The sequence below is a fragment of the Coturnix japonica genome, chromosome 2 (assembly GCF_054131305.1).
Source record: "Coturnix japonica strain WE chromosome 2, WE-NBRP24, whole genome shotgun sequence".
In the NCBI taxonomy this organism is placed as follows: domain Eukaryota; kingdom Metazoa; phylum Chordata; class Aves; order Galliformes; family Phasianidae; genus Coturnix; species Coturnix japonica.
Window position 1 is genome coordinate 111201654 of NC_140664.1, and position 24266 is coordinate 111225919.

The 24266-nt window shown below is 44.1% G+C and overlaps 1 protein-coding gene and 1 long non-coding RNA gene across 6 annotated transcripts in view; both read left to right on the top strand.

Moving 5' to 3' along the window:
- The first annotated feature begins 355 nt into the window (after positions 1-355).
- LOC107309178 (uncharacterized) lies at positions 356-8774 on the top strand. 2 transcript variants are annotated; one of them, XR_014943018.1, is made up of 4 exons: positions 356-470; positions 940-1015; positions 1126-1228; positions 8663-8774. It is a non-coding gene; the product is annotated as an uncharacterized LOC107309178 (long non-coding RNA). The 2 variants fall into 2 exon arrangements; XR_001553104.3 differs by lacking the exon at positions 8663-8774 and adding an exon at positions 7300-7438.
- Positions 8775-15462: 6688 nt separating this feature from the next.
- RAPGEF5 (Rap guanine nucleotide exchange factor 5) overlaps positions 15463-24266 on the top strand; it is a 143394-nt gene continuing 134590 nt past the window's right edge. For 3 of the 4 annotated variants that reach the window (XM_015853739.3, XM_085538495.1, XM_085538496.1), the window contains exon 1: positions 15464-15848. In XM_015853739.3, the coding sequence (XP_015709225.2) occupies positions 15660-15848 (189 nt within the window). In that variant the 5' untranslated portion in view covers positions 15464-15659. Of the gene's footprint in view, positions 15849-24266 lie in introns of all 4 variants that reach the window. The other variant, XM_015853738.3, reaches the window with a different exon arrangement.

Genomic DNA, 24266 nt, shown 5'->3' on the forward strand with positions numbered 1-24266 from the left:
CAATTTGAACAACATCCATGTATGCGCAGAATGTCCAAACATCCGTTTTACTTGTTTGTTTTTTTTCAGTCAGCATGGTCTGATGTTTTCGTCATTGTCAGAGGTGAGATTTCTCTTTCATTTCTGCTAATTCAGAACTATGAGTAAATTCTACTGCTGCTCTTTTCCTCTGTGATGGAGATAACTTGGAGGAAGATATTCAGGACTTTCATATGGTAACCAGCTCTCTGAGTAATGATCAAATTCTGATTATTCAGACTGGTTTCACCTTTGAGACTCCTTGGAACATAGTTCTTTTTTATAAAGAGTAATGCAAGTTTATTTTTGTTGCTTAAATCTCCTTTGGGTTGTGAGACAACTTTGAGGAAACGGAGTGTGAGAAAGACTAAAACCTGAAGAGAAAGAACTGAAGCCAAGACCAGTAAAAGTACACCACTGTGGATTCCTACAGGGATAAGACCTGCATTGTTGTACGTGTATTTATAGCTATTAACTGCTATAAACACTGTTACTACTCACTATATATAGCTTCACTGTTTGGCTAAGGAAGGAGGCATTTCCCCTGCTGCAGTACATCCTTTTTTCAAATCATTTTTTTTTTTCTTTTTCTTTTTTTTTTTTTTCCATAGAATCCTTTTGATTTTGCTGTAGCTTTTGATCAGGATGAAAAAATCACCTGACTGCTTGTTTCATCAAAATTGGGCAGCTTTTCTCATTAGTGTCAAATAAATTGATTCACTAGATGAATAAATAAGTATCGTTTAGGTTTGTATTAACGAATGTTAGGAAAAACAGTAGTAGCAGCATTACTGTAATATAAAATCCTAACCTTGATAAACAGTATCTGTAGCCAAAATGAAATAATTTTATGCTGTAAAAACAAGAAGTGAAAAATAGCATTTCACTGAGGTCTTCTGAAATGTTAATTTTCTGTTTCAGGCAGCATTAAAATTCTAGGAATCTGCTGAGATCTGAGGTGGACTACATGCTCCTAAGACTCACATTCCATGACAGGGTGAGATTTCACCATCTGGACCAGCACGGTGTGGTGATGGAGATATATTATGCCTTATTGCTTGAAGCAACATTGAAGGACTGTTCTTGATTCCTGCTCTTTCTCTTTAGCTTCATCTCATAAAAATGAATGGTGTCTCTTTATGGCCTGGCATGTACCAACTGAAGATTCTAAGTTACACCAGTGGGACAATTAAGCCTGCCCTAAGATGTGGTAAGTACTGCAATAGCCACATTGCAGCCTATTGACTATTGGAGAGTGCGGGCACCTTCATGGTGGTTTAGACTAACACATTTTACTCTGCAACTGGGGCATGCTAAGAACATGCTCATGGTCAATTATTGTGATTCAGCTGATGGACTGCCTGTGCCATGGGAGCTCAGCTGTTTTAAACTAAGTACCTCTCTTCTTACCATTTTCTATAAAGCTTTGAAATACGGTCTTTTAAAAAAGTTGTTTATGACAGAAGATTAATTGGACCCAGTGACATAATCTGGCTTAATGCGTGTATAAAAGGTAATGTCATTATATATTCTGTGGACACTTCATAAGGGTAGTAATGGGTAGCCTGCTGAATCATTTAGAGACACCACTGAGAAAGATTTGTAATGGCATTGCAAACATATATAGAGTTGCACAGAGTGAGCTCACATAAACAAACATGTCAAGAAGAGCCAAGTAAGAGTGAATAAAATTTAACACACTTCCATGTACATAAGTTCTGTGAGTGCATCCGTGCATTATCAATGTGTTTTAACTCTTTTGCTCATCAAGACTCGGATACAAAGTATTTTCTGGCTCAGCTGCTTAAAAGATGCATGAGGGAAGTCAGATGGTTTTTGGCAATTCACTTACAAAGCTTCAGGTGAGGGGAAAAAACAAACAAACCAACAACCACAGCCTGAGTGTATGTGAAGGGGTTAGAAAACTTTCCTGTGTCAGCCAAAGGCTTTTGCTTGGATGAGTGTGAAACTGCAGCAGGTGCACTGTGCTGACTCCTGGTCTGGTGTTTCCTACTGATGCTATAATCAGTGGAGCAGGTAAGTGCAAAACAATATGAACTTCTCTTTGGAAAAAAACAGGATGTAGAATTAAATTCTTCAGAAAGCTGAAGCTTGTGCTGGAATAAAACAGGAGAATTACAAGGGTAGGAGAAGGGAGGACACAGCCATTGCAGCAGGAATAAAGTAGGAATCTCAGCAGCTTTCGGATGCCTCCTGGTCTGCCTGTTCACACTAGTGCAAACCAGTGCTGTGCTGCTAGAAGACAGCAGCATTGTGCCTCTGGAGAACAGCCTATAGGGGTGCCCCAAAGTTGTACCGCATTGGATATGATGGAAAACAGCTACAAGTTTTATGGCTGGAAGAGTAGCTACTGAAAACAGTAAAGAGTGAACATGAAGCAGATATTTTGTAGCATTAACTTTTGTCATCAGGCAGAAAATAAATGATAGAGGGTTTTTTTGGTTGATTGGGCTGGTTGGTCGGTTGGTCGGCTGGTTTTTAATCCCATATGCCTGACTGAGAGAAATGCTGGAAAAAGTGAATCAAACAAAGCCACCTGAACTCTTTGCCCTGTAAGACAGGTTGGCAAAGAAATGGAAAATATTTTGTGACCCTTCCAAATGTTCCAGGAAATGAGGAATATTCTGAGGAAATCTGAGAAGCTGGAATTCCTCACAGGGATGTGTGCCAGAGTCAAAACCATTGTTATAACAGCTGAGATCTGTTCCTACAGGCCCAGTTGTGCAGGACGTAAGTGCGTACTTAAGCCTATCTCAAGCCAGTAAAGTGCAGAAGCGTGGGCTGAATTTCCAGCCGTGCTACTGCTTGCACGTTGCAGCATTGTGATTCTCAATACATTCACAAGCAGATTTGCTCTGCCTGAATATTTCTCTGCTGTATCAAAAGTAACTATGTGAATGCGATAAATCTGAAGTAGAACATGGCTTTAGGTTCTTTTAACCTAATAAAGGGCAAGACAGACATTTGTGCTGTCTGATTTTATGCATCTACTCAGGTTCTCTGAGCCATATGCTTGTATTTGTACCTTTCCCTTTGGACATGCAGGGAACTCGGGCTCCCAAGCTTGTGTATTCTGAATCACAGTTTAATTGGATGACTAAGACACTTGTTATAAATATCATTCTAAAGAGCAAAGTTTTAACTGTGAGCATAATTAACTGTTTGAATCGATTTCAAAAGTAATTTCGATTTGTCATCACTTGCAGTCTTTCAGCTGAGTGTGGATGTTCACAAATACATATGGCTCCCCACCTACACGGGACTCTGATGGGGCAACTGCACTGCAGTTTCTTGTAAAGTGTTGAGAAAAACAGGTCTATGTTGTGCTTTCAGTGTGTGTTCTTCCAGAGGGGAGAGCTGTGTACAGCAGAGCAGCTTGTGGTAGAAAGGTTTAGCACGTCTGTGTTTCTGAGAAGATAACCAGCAGTATGCTGTAATAATTGCAGTTTCCTGCCAAGACATGCTGCATGCTATAATCAGACAACAAATGATCAAGGCATGACTTATTAAAATCAATTATTGTCTACCAGGGATGAGTTCCCTAGCCAGTCAGGATGACTGTTAAATGATGTTATGTGAGGCCTTGGTTTCAGCAAGGTAACAAAAGAGACTTCCCAAGCAGCAAGTTTGCCCTGACCAAGTGTACATGCACCTCCAGCTAGAAACACTGAGTTGTGGCTGCAGTCTCTCTGAATGCATTCCCCTGTCATCTCTGCCTTGCTGCATGTAGTTTTCATGAGTCATTCATTTGTGAACTGATCTCACACAAATATTGGTGGCGTTGTTTGTGATAAAGCTGCAAATTTCTATCATTGATCTTGAAAGCGTTGCTCCTGAGGGAGATTAGAGCATTTCAGACCATCACCCTGGGCCAGGTCTTTGTCTCTCAGTGAAAGGGGCTGAGTAACTGTGGCATCAAATGCAGTACCAGGAGTGTGAGAAAGTATCTACTGAGTAGTGGACATTTCACATCAACTGAAATGGTTTCACATCAGTGTTCTGGCTCTAAATACAGACAGAAAACTTCAGTTATGAAAGGCTATACTTGATCATACATTGTTTTCTCTCTGAGCTCAGAAACAGAGCAGAGATGGGTTGACCACAGCCGATAGCAGGCCATTACCCATGCACCTGGGATATTTTGCATGCCAAATAAGGCCTTTGAAGAAGAGTTTTTTTTCATATGATTTCTAGCTCAGCTGTTTTGGTCAAGTGACACCTGCTTATCATGGTAGGGAAAAAGCAGCTGTTGTATTCACTGTTTTTGGCTCATGCCCTCTCCTGAGTGTGTAAAACTTGATGCTGGTTGAAAGTACCAGGCCCTCGGAGTCTTGCTAGACCACTGGGAATGCTTGGTACCCTTTGTAGCAGTGCCTTGCATTTCAAGCGCTCATTCAATCACAAGATCTAACTGTTCAGAACTGATTAAACCATCTGTGAATCACAGGGAGGCTTGGGGAGAGATTTGGCAGCATCAGTAGTGAGAGGTGGGCAGAAAGGTTTCGTGGGAGGGTGGGACAGCTTCAGCTTTTATTTTCAGCCATTTGGCACTCACATTGCATACCTCTGACAGGGGAACACGTGCAGTGCCAGAAGGCTATGGAGGCGTATGTAGCTGGTAGGAAGACAGAACCTTATGATAGCCAGTGGTGTTCCTGGTAACGTCCCACTGAGTCTGGGAAAGACATGCATTTTAGCAAACCTTGGTGCCTCTGTCGAGGTCTTGGTGGTAAAGACAGAAGCTCTGGACTTCTGCTGAATGCCCTAATGAAATGATGGTCTGTAGGTATTGTGATTGTGATATCTGTAATGTTGATAGCTGAGCTGGCAAGTAGGATCTGACAAGGCCACAGATGATCTGTAACAGTCCTAAAGAAGAAAGAGGGAAGCACTTGGTGGCTTTACTTCAACAGTCTCACCACAGTGTTGTCTAAACTGGATGAAATGTCTGAATTATTTCACTGTGAATTTGCTTGCCGACTTCTTTCAAACACTCTGGACTCAGCATGCAAATGTGTGACTTATCCCCCCCTTCCTCGGCTCCCTGCTGTGTGGCCAATGCAGCAAGTCAGGGCAGCATCCTCAGACTGTGGGCTGTTTGCTCATCCACAACAATACAGCCACCAGGGAATGGGTTAAACAACACACCACCCACTTATATATGGCTTTCCTGAAAATTACTGTTTTCCTGTAACTTAGCTAGGACAAAGGTGTTCAGGTCTGAGCCTGTCATGTGGGTCCCACAGAATAGTTTTACAGGCAGATGTGTATCATTTTCTTGTGATGTAATAAAAGATAAAGCCTGTTTATTTAATTAAGGCATGCAATTGTTATTCAAGATGATGAACAGGTAGGTGTGCATAACTTATGTTAACCTGAGAGGTTTGTTTACTTTGGCTTTTCAAACGCTATATTTTGCATAAACAATTGATATGCTGATAACTACCAGTCACAGTTTGGGTGCAATTTATATGAAATCAATACGATCCTTATTAGAAATCACAGATGTATTTGCCTATGGATTTGTATCATGGAACATTCAGTGGCAGGAAATTTGGGACTTGATAAAGGAAAGAAACAATAACATGAAACAGCAATACAATTGGGTTCTGGTCTTTACACATTGTGCAGCTTCAGGTAGGAACAGAATGACTGTGGAACAGCCCTCAATGCCTATTTGTCGATTTCCTTGCGCTGCACATGATCAATCTGCCTTGCCATGGGTGATGCAAGTATTCCTGCCTACCTTAGTTACTTTTTATGCCCATTTGCAGATGTGTGAATGAAAACACAGATTGTCTGAAGGACAGCTGTCTAGGTTTAAGCTGCTTGCCTTGGTCTGCTTTATAGTGGGTGGAGAACAAGTTATTTGTAAGATATACTTCATCCAAACTACAAACACCGGTCTCTTCATTGACAGTAAAGGGAGCCTGGCTAGTCACTTCACATGCAGATACACTATAGATAAACAAAACCTTAAGGTGAAAAATCAATATGACGAAAGTGGGAGATCTCTGAAAATCAGGTATTGGACTGCAGGTGCCCATTGTGGATCAAAGGAGCTGTCTGTGGTTACATGACCACATCATGTCATGAAGATACCATACCCCACTTTAAAAACCATTCTTTTCCTTTTTCCTTCTTCCAGTAGTGCTGATAGGAAGGTTTCCCTTGAGACCCTCACCTGTAATGTTTATCTCCGGAGTTGGATTAATGATTTCCTGCTCAAGATTTAAGCCCCTGGTGCTTACATCTCTGGATGCTCTGGATGATGAAGTAGCTCTGAATGATTGCATCCCTGGTGCTTCGTGCTACACTTGTGCCATACTTAACTGAACTGATCCAGGGTAGAAATAATCCACAATTTGAAACAAATAAAAATGAAAAATGGTGAGGGAGGCTATTGCTGACTGTATGACACACTGAGCTGTGTCTTATGGAATTGGGTATAAATGGATAGAAGCATAACCTCTTACACTGACTTAGAAAGTGAAGAAAAAGATATGTCCAATGCAACCACAAAAGCCTCACATAAGGTAAAGAGTGATAGCCGCCACCACCAAATACTTTAGCCTCTATACAGACATGTCTGTACCAGGCTGCTGTGGCTGTAACATTGACCACAAACACTGATTTCACTTCAACCACCAGATCTTCCCACAGAAAAAATAGTTTTGTAAAATGTTTAGAGTCAGCTTAAAGTCAGCATTGAGTCACCGGGTGGGATGAGCAAAAGAAAGAAAGCACCAAATGTTTTTATAGTAAGCAGCAGTAGATGTCTTCCACCAGGAAATTAACCTCTGAAAGATTTAATCCATTAGGTGTAAATAGGAGCAATCTGACGACAAGTGGTTCTGTTTCATTTTCTGTCACTTCTGAAATGAATTTGTTTGTTTGTTTTCTTTAATGAGATCTGAGGTGCTTAGGAGCTCTCAGCTAAAGTGAGAAGTTCTCAGACATTCTCAAAGTTGGCTCAGCTTTGTCTGTGGAGCTCACAGGCCAAGTCGTATGATTTTGCATGTTCCACGTAGTTGTAGTAATTTCACACTCAGACAGCGTTCTAGCTTGCCAAAATAGAATTTTCCATGAATTACTTAATGAGTAATCAGTACTTACTGCAAGCACCAATAAAAGCCACTAGGAAGATTTTCTTGGTTTGCAGTACAGGCCCAATATAATCATAGAAGGACTCACTGTATTTCATCCTATTTTTATCAGCTTTCACTAACCACATACGCTCTTCTTTTTTTCTCTTTTAAGAAGTTTTCCTGCAAAAGGTGCCTTGTACCAGCTTGTTGAAACACCATGGGAAGGCACACCAACCACTTATTTATTCTCTCCATTTCTAAGAGGTTGGAAGAACCAAACAATGCTAGAAATGGAACCACTGCAAGCCAGTAAGAGTAATTTACTGCTCTGTCATTACCAGCAAGCTACTTATACATTAACAAAACATCAAGCCAGTCTTCCTGAAACAGACACAGGTTTGCACGATTTGGGAAGCAGAAACTCTAATATCTACTGAAATATTTTTCTGTTTGCTTATTTTTTTCTTCATGCCTGTTAGGGTTCTTTAGGAGTACTGCCGAGGACAGTGTTTAGAGATAAGCATTTGGTTGTAAACATCTGCCTGTGTCGATGAGGCCACATATATGTTTATTTCTCTTAATTATTATCTTAAAGGTTTGAGTGTTAATTGTGATGTGTCTTGCTGGGCTAGCTTTCAAGTTATATTCTTCACAAATTGTGTTGCAAATGAGTAAAAATGTTAGAAGAAAAGGGAAGAATTACTATTGTCTAACCACAACAGTCTAGGCAGACTGCCATAAGGTTATTGAAGCTCTAATTCAAAAATTAGACTCAGCTACAAATGTATTGGTTTAGCCAAGTCCTCCTGTTGGCAGAATGTCTGTCTTAATTTTGCTTTGATACATGCTGTTGTTTGTGTGGTTAGCTAAATACATCATTAGATAGCCCAGGAATTGCTTGTCCATAAGTTAATAAGTTTAACATCAACTTAGTCAATTAGGCTAATTTGGTTTAGTGCATTGTTAGAAATAGCTTAACCTTTATATGACTTCATAATTTTATTTCATTACAGTTACAGATATAACATTGTTTACAATCGTAGTGTATCCAAGGCTCAGAAAACACTGCAAATGTTTCACAGTCAGAGTACAAAAAAGGTCTTTTTTTCCAGGGCTTCAGTGAGAAAGATCAGTATTTTCTCATGGGCAAAGAAAATTTATCTTACGTTTTTCTTGTGCACAGGTCCAGAAGAATGCTATGCATTTACTGCTCTGGCTGGTTTTTGCATGGCTGCTGATGTGGTTTGTCAGGGACCTGGCCTGTAGGTGTCCTGTCATATGGTTCTGGGTGCTCCCAGTTGACCTTTGCACATTCCAGGCAGCTAAATACATGCACGCCCCAGAGCTAGTACTGTTCTGGCATAGAAGCACACCTGACAAGATCAAAAAGCATAATATCTTCAGCCTCTGCAGCTGACGCTCTCAGTGACACCCACTCCCCTGTACAAGTAAACATCCATAACCCTCATGGATGGTCCCTCTCCACTGGGCCAAGCACACTGGTTTGCCTTTCTTTGACTCATACTGTCTTTCAGATGTATCCAGGGTGTTGTAAAACTGAAGAGGCTGAAAAGGTAGGGAGGACAAAGCCCAATTCTACCTTTCTCCGGGTACTCTGGATATCTCAGCAATGAGAGAGATGTTCTTGTCACTCACCCATCTTTCTCCATCCCTGCTGTCTACTACTTCCTTGATCAGATCATCGCAAAAATAATTGAAGGTTTCCTTTGAATATGTTTTCTAATGAGGAAATATTATCCCTTAAGGGCAGCTGAACAGTCAGAGCTTATGGGGGAATCCTAGGAGGACTACTGGATAGAGATTTGAGGGCTCATCAGAGCAGAATGCTGGACACAAAGTGCCCTTGTGTGGGTCCATTGAAAAGCCACTTAAACTGCAGGCACATATTCACCTTGTGAGCACTTGGTCTCCTGGAGGTCACACTGCCTGTGAATGTTTGCTACTAGCTGCTGTGCAGCAGCACTGCCAGATGCAGGGGACACAATCTGTTCCTGACCTTTTGCTGTGGACAGATGCAAAACCGGGACTGTTCCTACCTTGGCTCTGACTCCTGGACATCACACATGTGACCTTAAAGCTACTGCACACATTGTGGACCTGCAGACTCACTGGAGCAAAGCCTCCAAATGGCAAATGAAAAAGCCATCTGGACTTGTCCGTGGCCCTGTTAACTCTGATGGAGCTACCTTGGCTGTAGTTAACCACCTCTAACAGGAGGAAATGTTATCTTTAATAAAACCAGAGGAGCTTATCAAGCCACTGAGCAAACCTACAGTATCCCTTGTACAGGCAGAGATTCTTCTGAAGCCCCATCAGAATTCCTGGTCCAGTCATCTGCCTCACTCTCTCTGTTCGACAGCTGTGCTGCTCTTATTTAGCAGGAAAAAGCAAAGATGTTGAAAAGAAAACAAAAAACAGAACACGATGCAAACAAACCAAATGAAAGAAAATGTTTTAAAGCATTTCATTACTCACAAGACGGGAGATGGTCATGTGTTTCAAACCGTAATATTATTTCTGGCAACCAGTCTCTTGATATCTTCTTGTTGATTTTTCCAACCTCTCAAGAAACTGGAATGAAAATATTTTACTGATGTTACCATCCTTGGGAACAGTTTGTCAACACTGACCCAGGTTAACGCTGCAAACTCAAAATATTTGGCACGTGCTTTTGTATTTTTCCTTCGTCAAAGAGATTATGTGGGGTGAAGGTCTGTTCACATGAAAGCAGTGAGAGATACTGGCAGCGTACTTAGCAAAACAAGAGGGGCCCTTTTCTAAATACATGTGCTTATATGCAAATATCCTTTTGCAGATGAAAATATAATCATGAAAAAGTCATTACTGTCACATTAAGGTAGCTGGCTAACGGGAAAGCTGTGTGGATATTGTGGGGATGTATATACTGTAGAAACAAGGATGTGTACATCACAGTTCTGTAGTGGTTTTGTGACTGGGAGAATCAATGGAGCTTGATTTTCTATGGATTTGTGCCCTGATGTTATGATCCTATCCAGATTTTCCACTGTGTCATATGAGATGCTGCACTTTTTACCTCAGAGAGGCACTAACAATTGCTCCTAGCTGACTGCCTGGTTTCAGAATACTTTTAAGGATGTAAGAGGGCTGGATTTTTATACCTTTGCCAAATGCGTTTGATATAGGCCTAAGCATTTGAAGATTCATATAGAGGTCTCAGATGTACAAAGAGACAGCACGGTGTCCTAAACTCAATTTCTGTAAAATCAAGATCTGCATCCTCACATTTATAACTATGGAAAGGAAAAACAAACATGAATTAAAGCAGAAAACATGATTTTAAATGTGAATGTGGAATATAATGGCTAAGGAAGAAAAGATAAATATGCAGATTAAAAATCAGTCATTCAGGGGAGGTCTTCCACTAACTTGCAATGAGAATTTCACACCTAATTGCAAGCTGTGTCTTTCAAAATCACACAATCTCTGCTGTGAAAGTACATAAAACTTCTCACAAATGACATCATTTGAAAATCTCATGCATATGCTGTGGTGCCCGGGAGTAAACAAACCTGGCTTTTGGTGGCATCTTGCAGAAAAAAATCCAGATTTCATGGGTTCATCTGTTCCTCTCTTTCTTTTTTAATATTTTAATTAAAAGATACTGATTTGTGTCTTTTTTTTTTTTTTTTTTTTTTTTGAGATTTGTGTTTAGATAAACAAACAAAAGAAATACTGAATAATTCCACTGAGAATCTTACTGGCTTTGGAGTTTAATTTTAGCCAATAAAAGCAATAGCTCAATGACATTGCTTTGACAGAAAAGGCCAACGTGAGAGCTTTAAGGGTTTTAATTTCCCGAAGGGGTCATAAGGTCCCCTGTTTCCAAGTATGTTAAAAAGACAAATCAAACTGAAGTCAGGTTCATTAGCTCTGGCAATCACAATTACCAAAGCAAACATGTTGCTCCTTTTCTTTGTACTGAGCCAAAAGTTTTGCTATGTATCAAACAATACTTTGGGCTGTATTTATATTAGCCTACCCCCCTGTCACCGGGGCCACATGATCCTTGAAAAGGACCCAACAACAAAAGGAAATGCAAGAAGATATCTCTTCAGGATGACTAAAACCCCCACCCCAGCTGCCAGCCCCATGGCCACTGACAAGGGGTTCAGCTGCAGCTGTGACAGGCTCTGAGGCTCAGGGTGCTCAGGAGCTCCCTCATTTCTGAGCATCAAAGGGCCACAAGTGGGGAGTGAGGCCTAATTCTCTGCATGAGTGACTGGCATGGCACGGGATAAGCTGTCCTAAGAAGATGCATCAGGCTCTGAAGCCTGAAGCCTAAAACAGCACCCTACAGTGATATAGGCCTGTAGGGTGCTGCAGAGCAGGCTGGATGCTGCACTGAGAGAATTAAAGGGCTGTCAGGAGAAAGCTGGAGGTTGTGTAAATACCAGCAGCCTCAGCCCTTCCAGCTCTGAGTCACACGAATCATTAAACTACTCATTTATCTCCTTATCTTTCACCTCTTCCCTCTTTTTTGCAGTTATTCTCCAGTTCAGTTGTCTTTCAAGTCACACCCTGTTTCCTCCAGGTTAGGATCTCTCTGTAGCTGAGCTTATGTTATGATTTGCAGGCCTTTCACATCTCTGAAATGCTGCAAGCAGTGCTTTTGAGCTGAATTCATCATCTATTTGATCTAGGCAATGACATGGTGCTAAACCAATTCAAAATGATGCTTAAAAACGCTCACAAACAAACAAACCAAAACTTGAGAAACAAAATCAAAGACTTATACACAAAATGTAGAGATGACCAGCATCACAGAATTGTTTGAGTTGGAAGGGATCCTCAAAGGTCATCTAGTCCAACTCCCCTGCAACAAAGAGCCATCTACAGCTTGGCCAGCTCCTTGAAGTATATGACATACCCACTGTAAGTTAGTAATAATTAAAACATAATTAGGATCCCACTGATGAGGTGAAAGGGAAAACTCAGAAGTCTGCAGTAAGTTATTCAGCCAAAATGGGACTCCTAGCAACTCTCAGAGAGATGAACAGCTTGGTTTTCAAGTTGGAGTAAGACTTTCCAAAACAGAGCAGGTTGCAGGGAGAGGCGCCAGCATCCTGCTGTGTGTGCCTGCAGCCATGGTGCCCTTGTGTGAGGGGTGAGGGGGTGTTAAGGGGAACAGCCATGCTTGCTTTCTGGAGGGATGGGAAGAAGTACACTGTCTGAACAGGTAGGAAACGATTGCTTCCTTCTCCAGCAGGATCGACCATCTGGGGAAGAGCGATGTATGGCTGGTTGTATGATGGGTGTTGTAATACGATGGGTGCTGCTGCTTTGGAAAAGTTTGCTTTCTTATTGATTTCTCCTGCCAGGTCAGAACAGGTATTCCAAAGGCCTGCTGCAAGCAGCTGGCTCAGAATCACAGTTTGTCATCTGGCCCCTTCACCCCTATGCATCCCAGTTCTTCTCCTGCACCATCTATCTGCACTTAGTGCAGGAGAAAAACAAAGTGATACCTACTGTTAGTTGGGACTGAGTCAGGAACTCTCAATATTTACAGTCCAAAATAAGTGTTTACTATGTTTTGCAACAAACTCTCTGATTCCGTGTAATTCTTTTTGTAATCACCCACTGAAGAACTGATATTAAGCACATACAGGCATGAAATGGCTTGTATTGTTTTCACAGGATTTCTTTTGATTGTGTTATCTGAAAGAGAAGCAAACATCCAAACAAAAAATCAGACACTCTCAGGCCCCACATCTGTTAAGCTTCAGTAGACTTGCTTAGCTCTCCGGAGTCCATCCTGTATTGATTTAAACATACATGTCCCTATATTTATAGAAAGTCTTTTGAAAGTGGGAGAACAAAACTCTGTTGAATTCTAGACAATTGCTATCGTGATATTCCAAAGAACTTAGATGATCCAAACTAGAAAGACTGAACTGCTACCTACTCCACTCTTGTGATCACTATTTGTCCAAATGATATTATCAAGCAGCTGATTATTTAAAATGTCCTGCAGAGCATATTTACTTCTCTTTAGATACTGCTCTCAAGGTGCGCTTACCTTGCTTGGCTTAAAATAAATGAAACATATTCTGAGCATTGGCACGATTTTATCCTTTGTGAACATAATCAAATTACTTCTGCTTATACCCCAGTCTGTCGCATTAAGACATGCTTTACTGAGTTACCTTATTGTTATTTGTGACATAGCGGTGTCTATAGACTCAGTCAAAGACCGTGCGCCTTTCGTAAATCCTACACACGAAGGATCCATTATTCTTTTGGGTGCAGATACATCTCTCTCTGTAATTGCATCATGAGCTGTGACAAAGTGGCTGCCAGGCAACAGAGCTGTCAAAAACACATTGCAGGGCAGCTGGAGAGCACAAGTCGAAGGAAATAATAGAAATGTTTGGGACACGAGGCATTGCACAGAACAGCTCTTCGTGTTCCTCATATCTGATTGTGCAGCACTGCCTCAGCTCAAACATGTTTATGGCATAATCCCACGAGGCTTGTGGTGTCTAAGGAACACATCCTCCAAGTTAGGTCTGACACCGAAGAGTACATTTCTGCCCTGTTTCTGTCTTTTATATCAGCAATAGGTCTCATGTAATGGGCCATAGCAAGCAAGTAAAATGGCTGAAAATGTTTTACAGTTACCTGTCAGATGGATTAGCTCCCTGCTCTCCCTGCTTTGGCTCATGCTATGGCCAGTGCCTGTTGGTACTAGCAGGAAGGAGGTGGCAGCAGCATGTGGCTGCACAGACCCTGCCCTTTCAGCAGGACCTGGCTCAGCACTTTGCACTGCTCACAAAGTCACACACACAGGATGCAACAGAGCTCTTTAATGACAGATGGCTACTGAAAGGAGCACTTCTGCTTTCCATCACTTGCAGGTTGCTGCTTGCCTCCATCCTGCAGCTGTGTTGTCACAAGTTGGATCAATTCAACTCTGGCCAATGGAAAACTCATTATTTTCTGAAGTGTAATTTTTCCAGCAGATTGACCAGCTAGCTGCAGTCAGATGGGCACCAGGTCCAGCAGAGCACATGCTCACAGGTTGCAGGCAGGATCATCTTTTTGCAGCAGCCAACTGTCGGATCTGTGAAGGTGAAAAGGAGGGATGCCATTGATTGATCGATTAGATGAGAGGCAATGGCCTCAGGTTGTACCAGGGGAGGTTCAGGTTGGATATTAGGAATTGTTATTTTTCCCCTGAAAGAGTGGTGATGCGCTGGTGGTGGTGCAGTGGCACAGGCTGCCCATGGAAGTGGTGGGTTCATCATTCCCAGAGGTGATCAAGAACCACGGTGGAGATGAGTTGCATGGTTGGACTGGATAATCTTAGAGATCTTTTTGAACCTTGATGATTCTATCGTTCTATATTTCTAAGGAAGTCCAGACTGCTGCTGCTGTATCCATGCAGCAAACAAGCCACACTGATTACCATATTCTGTATCTCTGTGCCCAGATACATCTGCCACCTCCCTTCCAGTATGGGTACCTCTGAAATCCCAGCTAAGTTGGTTTAGGAAGAACTAGAGAAGAAAAATATTCAATTCAATTCAATTCTGTTCTATCTCACCCCATCCCATTCCTTTTTTTTTTGCTGGAGAATCCAGCTCCTTGTGGGGCTGGTTGACTGGTGGAGCTGGTCCCTGAGGCTTGGACCTCATGGTTGGGTCAGGGGGACAGCTTCCCACAATCTTTCTGTGTGACTGCCTTGACTATAATGTCACTTATTGAGTCATTTATGACCTGGTGAATTTAACCTGGAGGAACAGGTCAGCCTTATTTGTGGCTGTGGCAGATGATGTACGTAAGGAGAACCCCATCTTACATTAGTGTCTCTGAACTGCACGGGTAAGACTGGAACCCAGCAGAAAGGAAGGAAATCTATGCCACTGAGGTGGTCGATGCAGACTCCAGAGGTGAAAGCCCCAGGAATGCAAGGTACCACGTTCTAGATAAGTACCTTAGGCAGAAGAATGCTTCTTTTCTGTCTATACAAGCAGTAAATCAATCGGTTTCTGGCAGCGAGGGCTCCCTGCTCAGCTCCTCTAGGAAGTACCGGGATGCCTGGGAACCGGCCGCCCACCCGGGACGAGCCACCCGGCTCCTCCGGCATCGCTCCGAGCCCGGGACACGGAGATGTAGAGCCTCACCTCTTGCAGCCCTCCGTCCGACCCCGGGCAGCCTCCAGCCGCAGCCGACCCCGAGCTCAAAGGAGTTAACCGGACTTTCTGCCGCTTCCCTCCCGCGCCTCCTCCGCCCTGCCATTACCTGCTCACGGCCGCTGCCGGAGAGGCGGCGCGGGGCGGGGGCAGCTCGGCGGCGGGCGGGCAAGGTGGCGGGCGGCGGGGCTTCCTGCGCCTGCCGGGGCCGCCCGCCCGGCGGGGCCGCGGTGCGAGGGGGCCGTGGGTGGGCGCGGGGCCGGGGCGCCGCCGGGGGAAGGCGGGCAGAGCGGGCGGGAGGGCGGGCGTGAGCGACGGAGCGCGGCCGGGATGCGGCATGGCTGTGGGCTCCGTGAAGATGCCGCCGCCGTGTGAGGGCGCGGAGCTGGCCCGCAGCTGGAGCCCCGGCGGAGGAGCCCACGAACCGCAGCCGGTGCAGCTGCGGCAGAAGCTGCGGGAGCTGCCGGCGCTGCTGCGGAGCGGGCTGACGCTGCGGAGAAAGAGCGCGGCCGCCGCCGGGCAGCGGGTGAGTGCGCGGGCAGCCCGCGGGCAGCGGCCAACGCGGCGGGGATCGGGCGGGCGGGGCGGCGCCCGGAGCGGGGCAGCGGGGGAGGCGGGCGGCACCCGGGGGGAGGTGCCCGCGGGGCGACCCTCGGGAGCATCCAGCAGCGCTGTGACAAGGACCGGCCGTGCCCCGGGATCCGTGCTCGACCCTCCTCGTCCTCTCCGCGGGCACGCGTGGGGACGTGGGCCGGAGCCGTGAAGTTGAGCGCGGCCTCGAGCTCTTGAAGCCGGAGCGAGAGGCTTCGCGGTGCTGTCCGCGTCTCTGACGGAGAGTGAGGCTGTGGGGCGGGGAACGCCGCAGGGAGCCCTGGTTTGACGCTCCGGGCTTAGGGATGGCTCACGGCACCGCCTCAGCACACCGGCTCGGTGGGTGCAGCGCCCTTACGATGAACGGCGTGGCCTCCACCACGAGAACCTCTCGCTCCTGCTTGGAGCTGTACGGGGGGGGCATTGCTGTCAAGTCTCAGAAGATTCACTGACAGGCCAAACCTCAGCCCCTCCATCCCACAGCCAAAATGAGGGGGCTGGCTTCATCTGTGCAGGGAATGGGGTGAATGGATGCCGTGTGGCTGCGATGTGCTGACCCACACCTCTGTGCTCAGTGTGTGGCTGTGCCCACATTGGTGTTGTGGTGCTCTACCCTCGTGAACACACACACAAGGGTGGTGGTGTGAAAGATAGCAGAGTGAATTTCAAGTGAAACTTTCTGCTTTGTTGTTGGAAGATATACACGCGAGGAAGATAAACAGGGCTAAGATAGCAGACAATCATGGCAGAATGGTTATTTGTGAGTAATGTTTTGATTCATAGCCCTCTTAGAGAGTAAGGTTCTTTCTGAAGTGAGTCTAACACACAGAATAAAGGCTGGTCGCTGAGGAGGTTATGATTTTTATTGCTCAAGTTAAATTGTAATCCACCTGGCAACTGCCCATCCAAGGCAGGGCTAAGAGGATTTAATCAGTTTTCAATGGCCGAGCCTCCTCTGCCATAGCAGGGTGTTTACGACAGGTATCCATCTTCTAGTGAAGATGAGATATTTTCTGTATTCTGAAATGAGTTTGATTTATTCCACCTCTAAAGTGCACTGCAGGAGCAGTGGGCTGAGCTGCCCACGAGGAGGCAAGGAGTATCTCAGGGCAGCAGTCTGGCTCGTTTGGAGTATGTCTAAACACAGCTTTGGTATAGATGATTGTTGGCACTTCAGAGACATGCTGTGCAAAGCAGGCTCAGGTCCATCATTGTGGTTGCTCTTCATTGCAACCAAAAGCACTTAAAAAGTGTAAAAAGGGTGGATGTGGCACCTGGGGACTTGGCTCCATGGGCTTGGTGGTGATTCCAGAGATCTTTTCCAACCCTAATAATTCTACGATGCTACTATGAGCACTTACTCTGTAAATACTTGGAGTAGGCGAGTTTACGCCCTGGTGAGAAGGCAGGGTGGTTCCTGGGTCACACAGTTCCTTGATCGTCCTTGCTGAAGCCTTGGTCTTATTTCTTGTTTCTTGACAGCTGAAGCCCATATGAACAGATGTGCTGTGTTTTGCAGAGGCAGAGAATAAGATTTAGTGCTTTTGTCATCTGTGGTCCTGCCTCATGGTGGTCCCCTGTGGTTTGTCTTGCAGAGTTATTCTTAACCTGTCCATCCAGGGAGGGAGATGGCCAAAGGGAGGACAGTGGGGCTATGAGCCAGGTGGGAGCCAAGCCAGCAGCTCTAGGGCCAATGGGCAATGCTGTGTGGAGATGCCATGCAGGACTTCCTGGCAGTGACTTAGTGCTACATGAGGAGGGGACTGCCTGCCCTGCCACCTCCTGGTCTACAGGGCTCTGCCTTTCCCCAGGATACAGTTAGAATTCCTGCAGGTGTCTGCTGAGGTGTCCTAGGATATACTTTTAAACCTGACTATCACATTGAAAATGCTTTAAAATAAGGCTGGGGAAAGGTTGGTTAAAACAAACGTGAAATAAAGATCTCTCAGTTTCAGCTCAACGATGCATTTCAGGTGAATGCAAATTCAATGTTTGCTGCCATTTGCTTAGGAAATCACCATTTCCCCCTCCTTCAAAAGTGCAGCCTGAACTTAGTCTCCACTGACTTTTCCTTTGTGCTTTTTTGCTTGTTCAAACACTGAGCTGGGAGCTTTATTTGCCCAGCTGCTTTCACCAGGAATGTCGCTCACGGAGGTGTGCTGTTTTCAAGTAAGTGCTGACCAGCTGAAATTCCAGTTTGTTTAATTTCCTAGCAAAAATATGATGACCTCTGAGCAGGGGGGGCAGCCTCTGGTGCTGACTTGCTGAGGTACCGCCTGCGGTGCAGTTTGCTTCCTCATCTATAAAACAAGGATAATCTGTATGCATGCGTGTTTGGAGGGTACGGATAATAAAATATAATGGAAGTGTTAAGGGTGCTATAATTATTTTAAGGATGCACTTCACTGCGTGCTGTTTGAATACTTCCTGTGGTGCTGGGGGTAGGAAAGCATTGAGTAGTATACGAAAAATGGAATAAATTCAGCAAACCAGCATGGGGTGGAATGCATTTTTTAAATCCAGCTTGGGCCTTGACCCTTGACATCAGGCTGTTTGACAACAGCCCCTTTCTCTCTGTTCAGTGAGCCCAAATACCAGGATACCAGTGGGCATTTTGGCTTTCTGTGTAAGGATACAGCTGATTTTAATACACGTGAAGAACACAGAGGTGCAAAAGCACCTTGTAGGAGGGTTACAGCAGCCACCCTGTTTGCACTTTCCTGTTTGGTGGGCCTGGGTAAATAGCAATACCCTGCACTACTCCCATCATTTAGATAAAACTAATTCCTCTGCTGGGAGGCCCAAAGCTTTTTTAGAGCTCCTGAACTTTGAACTGGATGTTGGCGTTGTCCCTGACAGTGGATTTCCTTCTGTTTGGTCTAAGGGCAGGTCTAGCACAGATGTCTGCGGTGGCTGTGGAGGTTTGGCTGCAGTGAGCTGAGCGAGGGATGGGCTCTATTCCTCTTCCTCTGCTTGGTGCTTTGTTCCTGCCAGATAAAACAGCAGAAAATGACCCAGTCTTTTGCTGTGCTGGTTTTATTTTATGTTATTTTTATTTTTGCCTTTAGGAGGGTGGGTGGATTTAGCTTGGTTCCTCGGTGGGACACTTAAGCATGTCGCAGCCCACTAGGGCTCATGCAGGAGCAAAGGAGGGGATGCATTTTGTTGGCTCAGTGTGCCTTGTGCAGCTGTTCCCCTTATACATGCTTTCTCACAACCTTTGCAGAGTAGGAGCCTTCTGTTTTTCCAGTTTACCTCCTTGAATCTTGCGTTAGGTATAGTCAGCAGGCAGGAGTATTTAAGCTACTAACTGGTTTTGCTGTCCTCTCTGGATACAGTGTTAAGCGAGTATAGTTGTTGCTCTTTGTCACAATAGTGCAGTTGGAAAATGTTTTACATATCACAGAGCTGCTTGGATACTCTGTCTCTCTTATATTACTGACATGTACAAATCTTCACCATTGGCCAGGCCTTTTGCCTTGCTTGGCTGATGAGATACCATGACTGTCTTCTCTTCTGAGATCCTGTAGTGACTTTTGTGAGGTTCCCAGTGGTCTTCTGCTGGGTAAATATTTTCAGGTGCTCTTACACCAAGAAAACCTGTCTCAGTTTGGGTCCTGCGTGTAAATCAGCATGTTAACAGACGGAAAGGTTACAGGTTGAAAATAGATCAAGGAGTTAGGATATGGAGGTTGGGAGTTTACATGAGTTCAGAGGAGACTGGGGAAATTCATAAAGGGGAAATTTATTGAACATAGATAATCCTCATCAGGCTTGGAAAGTTCCCGAGCTGAAAATAATTGGAGGGTTGGAGGGTATTAGAGAGATCTGTCATATATTCTGGCACTGGCAGCTGTTGTGCTATTGCAGAGAACTCCTCTTTGGCAGGGAGAAAAGTCAAATTATATGCAATCTGTTTTAATTAAATGAAGCATCCTAACCCCTCTTAGCCTACATTTGGGTAAATTTTTATCCATCTCTCATAAGAAGCTTTCAGTTGCTTACCTCATTCAAGTTACTTTCCTCGAGTCAGTTCATGCCAGGATTGGAGAAGCCATAGTGTTGTAAATGAGGTTTCTCCAGGACATTAGAAATTCCCTGCTGGAAATAGTCAGAATGTCCCATACTTCTTTTCATGGTTACGATATGTTGGTGGTTCATAGATACGTTTTGATTGAGCCAAGCATATAGGTCTGCCTCATACTCAGTTAATATTCCACCCACAACTGACATTTATAGCAGTCCATATTCTTCTTCATTGAAGCTCCTCAACTTGTTATTGCTGGAGTGACCTTGTATCGCAGGCTGCTGCTTTACATCCTTCTCCTTATATTCCAGTCTTCAGAGTCTCCTTCTATTCCAGTCCTCAGAGTCACCTCATCTTCCAGTCTGCCATTTTGTTTTCATTTATTTCAGCAACATCTCATGTTTCGCATTGTCAACACATTTCACTAGCACATTTATTCTTGTTTGATGGGTGTTAATGAGAGAGTTGAAAAAAAAAATGAGGAGAACAATTACTCTGGTACCTATATTTGTCTATGCTATAGAGGATTTACCTTTGGAGTTTTTCCTGTATTAAAAGGATGTGGTGTTGTCATGCGTGTGCACTATATGGATTGAAATCAGGGCACAGGAAGGCTGGATTGGCTCAGTGAATTGAAAGTTTTACTTGTCACAGCTGTTATCAAAGTGAGCTGATTGATATTGGTGGCATTTTACTTTAAAGCCTGCCATTGGGGTTCTACTTAGTAAGTTAATACCCTGATCATTTTGGCAGTTATTATGGGACTAAAAATAGACTTGGTAAGTAGTCCTGAATTTTTCCTATTGTAATCAGGCTTATTATGTATTCCTGCTAAATGTATCTGATTAAGATAATTGTCTTTAACAGTATCCTTTAGCTTGTCAGGGCTGTGACTGGTGACACATGAAAAGTTGAGTAATGAGTAAAATAGCTTAGCGACAGTGACCACGGTAGCTGACGGGGAATTGCAGTGTCTCTTGTGTTTTTTTGCATAATAATTTGTTTCATAGTCAGTGTTCAGTGAATTACTAAGTTGAGAATACTTCTTAATTAGCCCATGTGTTATGACATCTGAGGAATTATGCCTGCGTTTGATTAACTACAGCTGAATGAGACCTAAGGCAAACCCACCCCTCTGCCCCTCCAAGTGACTCAGGAAGCAATGCAGAACCCTCAGTTGTTGTTGTGCTCAAGGCTGGGGTTAGCCTGCTTGCCAAATGGAGCTTGCTGCCTATAGCTACTCTAGTACTGTAGGAGCAGCTGGTAGTGCCTGGGCTGGCATCTCCACTGCTTTCTGGTGCCCCTGCGTAGGTGCAGGTGCTGTTGTCTGTGCACAGGGAATAGGTGCCATCGTGTGGCTTCCATTCATGGGAGATGTGCAACATTTCTTCTTGTTGCAGAAAATGCATGCTCGTGCTCCAGGCTATGGGGTAGGTTCTGAATTTCCTTTTCTGTTTTGTTTTGGCTGGAACATATCCTGATAAATCTCTCCCTCACCCATAATCAACTGCTAGAAAACATGGCCTTACCTTTAACCCCTGTGCCTTGCTGCAAATTCAGCTCAAGCTGAAAACACCTTGAGTAGATTTTACCCATTTTAAAAGTGCTTTAAGTGTTGCTTTTTGTGTATTTCTGTGTTAAGAATAGAATCATCAGTTAGAAACTGTTTAAAATGTTAAAATCCTGCATGTTTTTGTATTTCTGGCTTAACGAGGCTATTCCTACTTTCACTTTTGGTTCTGCTCCTGTTCCTGTAGGACATGGCATTGGGTGGGTGCTGTGGTGTGTGGCTTAGAAATCCATCAAGGAAATCTATGTATCAAATAAGATCAGCTCCACTGAAGTTAAAAGGAATGTATTTAAATACTTGCAAACGTATGCACCTTGAGGAGAAGGCTTGATTTACTTGTGAGCTGATGGCGTTTCCTTAGTCAGAACTAAACAATTCACTTTGCACAGTGGTATTCTTTAATTTCCTCCGTTGCAAACCTGCATTATTGGTTAATTCACACTAGATTTCCCAGATGCTGAGATGAATGAACAGGCACTGCGCTGTACAATTATGACAAACCTTGTTAAGGTTTGTATTCAACTGCTGTTACTCGTATAGCCCCAGTGGTTTGAATGCCTTTCTGTACTGAGAGGAAATAACAAAACAAGCTGTCCATTTTTATGCTAATGAAAATGCTGAAAATAAGAGGTGATAGATTTTTAAAAGGAACAAAGATAGGAAAGCAGAATATGGCACCTCTTTAACATAACTCATGGAAAGCCATTGCAATAGGACAGACGTTTTATCTTTAATATATAATTAAAGTAATATTTCACATACTGGAAAAGAAGTTGCTTGTTATTTATGGAAACTGTGGTCCTTAGACTTAAGATTACGTATCTTTAAAATGGTTTATGTTTTGCTTTTGTGTTCATTACATGTTTCTCTGGGAGAACTAGGTTTAAACCCGGCCACTAAAAGGTGGAATATTTACCTCTGCAGAGTTATTGCACCTGGCAGCCCAATAAACAGACATTGCCTATGGGGCTGTATCTGAAATGCTCAAGTCTATCCATGGCTTCTGACACAGCCTCAGGTGGTGTGGCAGCCATGTATGAGACAGTGGGTTCACTGGCTCAGCTGAATGCCTTAAGATCCTAGAGATGTCTCTCCATATCTATGCATTGGGTACCAGAGACAACAGACTCTGTGGGTCTGTTCACGTGGCGGTCTCCTGGTGATGTGAGACATCTTGATCCTGACAGATTAGGGGGCTGGGCAATCACTAACCACATGAAGTTTAACAAGAGTAAGTGCTGAATTCTGCACCTGGGACAGGCAACCCTGCTTATGCATACAGACTGGGGGATGAGAGACAGGATAGCAGCCCCATAGAAAGAGATCTGGGCATTCTGCCTGATGGGAAGTGGAACATGAGCCAGCAGTGTGCCCTGGCAGCCCAAAGGGCCAACTGTAAGTGGGGGGCACCAGGCCCAGCACTGCCACCTGGTGAGGGGAGGGGTTGTCCCACTCTACTCTTTGCTGTGCGGCCTCATGTCCAGCAATGGGTGCAGTTAGGGTGCCACGATGTAGGAAGGACATAAAGCTATTTGAGGGTCTAAAGGGGGCTATGGAGATGGTGAAGGGTCTGGAGGGCCAGATGTATGAAGAGGGGCTCTTACATCATAGGGGTTTGCATTCATGTTTGGATAATGAGCCTTAGCACTGGTCAAGGCTCAGTTTGGAGCTGCAGCACACCACAGAAAACAGGATGCCTTCTAACCTCGGTCAGTGTGAGTGCCCTGCTCTGTAGCCCCCATAGTAGGTCATACACACAACTGCTCTGCTGAAGGTGACTGGCTGCAATTCTTTGTGCACAAATTCAGAAATCTCTCTTTCCCTCATTCTTGCACATCTTTTGGGGTCCATGCGTATGGATCAATTTCAGTGGAGTGTTTCATGTTTTTAGTATTGGCTGCATAGGTAATATATATGTGACGCCTTTTGATTTAAACTTTTCCATTGCAGCTATGTTTTTCACAAGAGCTTAAGGATAAAAATGAAGTCACTAAGGGTCTCAAATTGAAAGCCGTGGGGGCAGGTTCTGAATATTTTCCTCTTTAAGCTCCCAGTGAAAAGGGCAATGCTTATTCATAATTGTCACAGTATCTTTTATCTCGGTTAACTTGTGGTTTGACTTGGGTTAGTCTGACCTTCAAAATGACCTATTTATGGCTATTGTATTAAGCTAGGGCCAATGATTAATGTTAAAATTCTACTGTATAATTTCTGATTTGATGAATTCCTCTTCACAGAATGTTGTCCTGGAGAGAAGACGGCTGAAAAAGTCAGTGTAGTTTCTGCAGTGTGAAAATATCCTGCTAACTTATGAGAAAACCTTCAGTGTATATAAATACGTCCCAGCTGAGCTGTATTCACAGCTCTAGAGGAGAGGCAGTCCTGTTTTGAGAGTGCTCTTTGACTTCCTTTGATCAAAGGGAGCTGCCTTTCTGTCCTTGCTCATAGCAAAGCCCACACTTCACTGAGAGACATGGGCTGGAGAAGTCAGAAAACAAATATTTCAGAGGCCAGTGGTCTTGTTGCTTCATTATAGAATCAGTTCTGTCAACGTGTGCTCTTCATTTGCTGGTAGCTCTTCTTGCTGCTGGTCCTTGTAAGCATCTTTGCGGGTTGCTTGTCAGTATCATTACTGAGACCACGGAACAAGCAGCACCAAGGACAAAGGTGGTGGTTTCCTGCAAAGATGCCACTGTCCAAAGATGTACATGGCAAATCAGGCCCTTGCAGAGGGTGGATTATAGTCTGCAGATTGG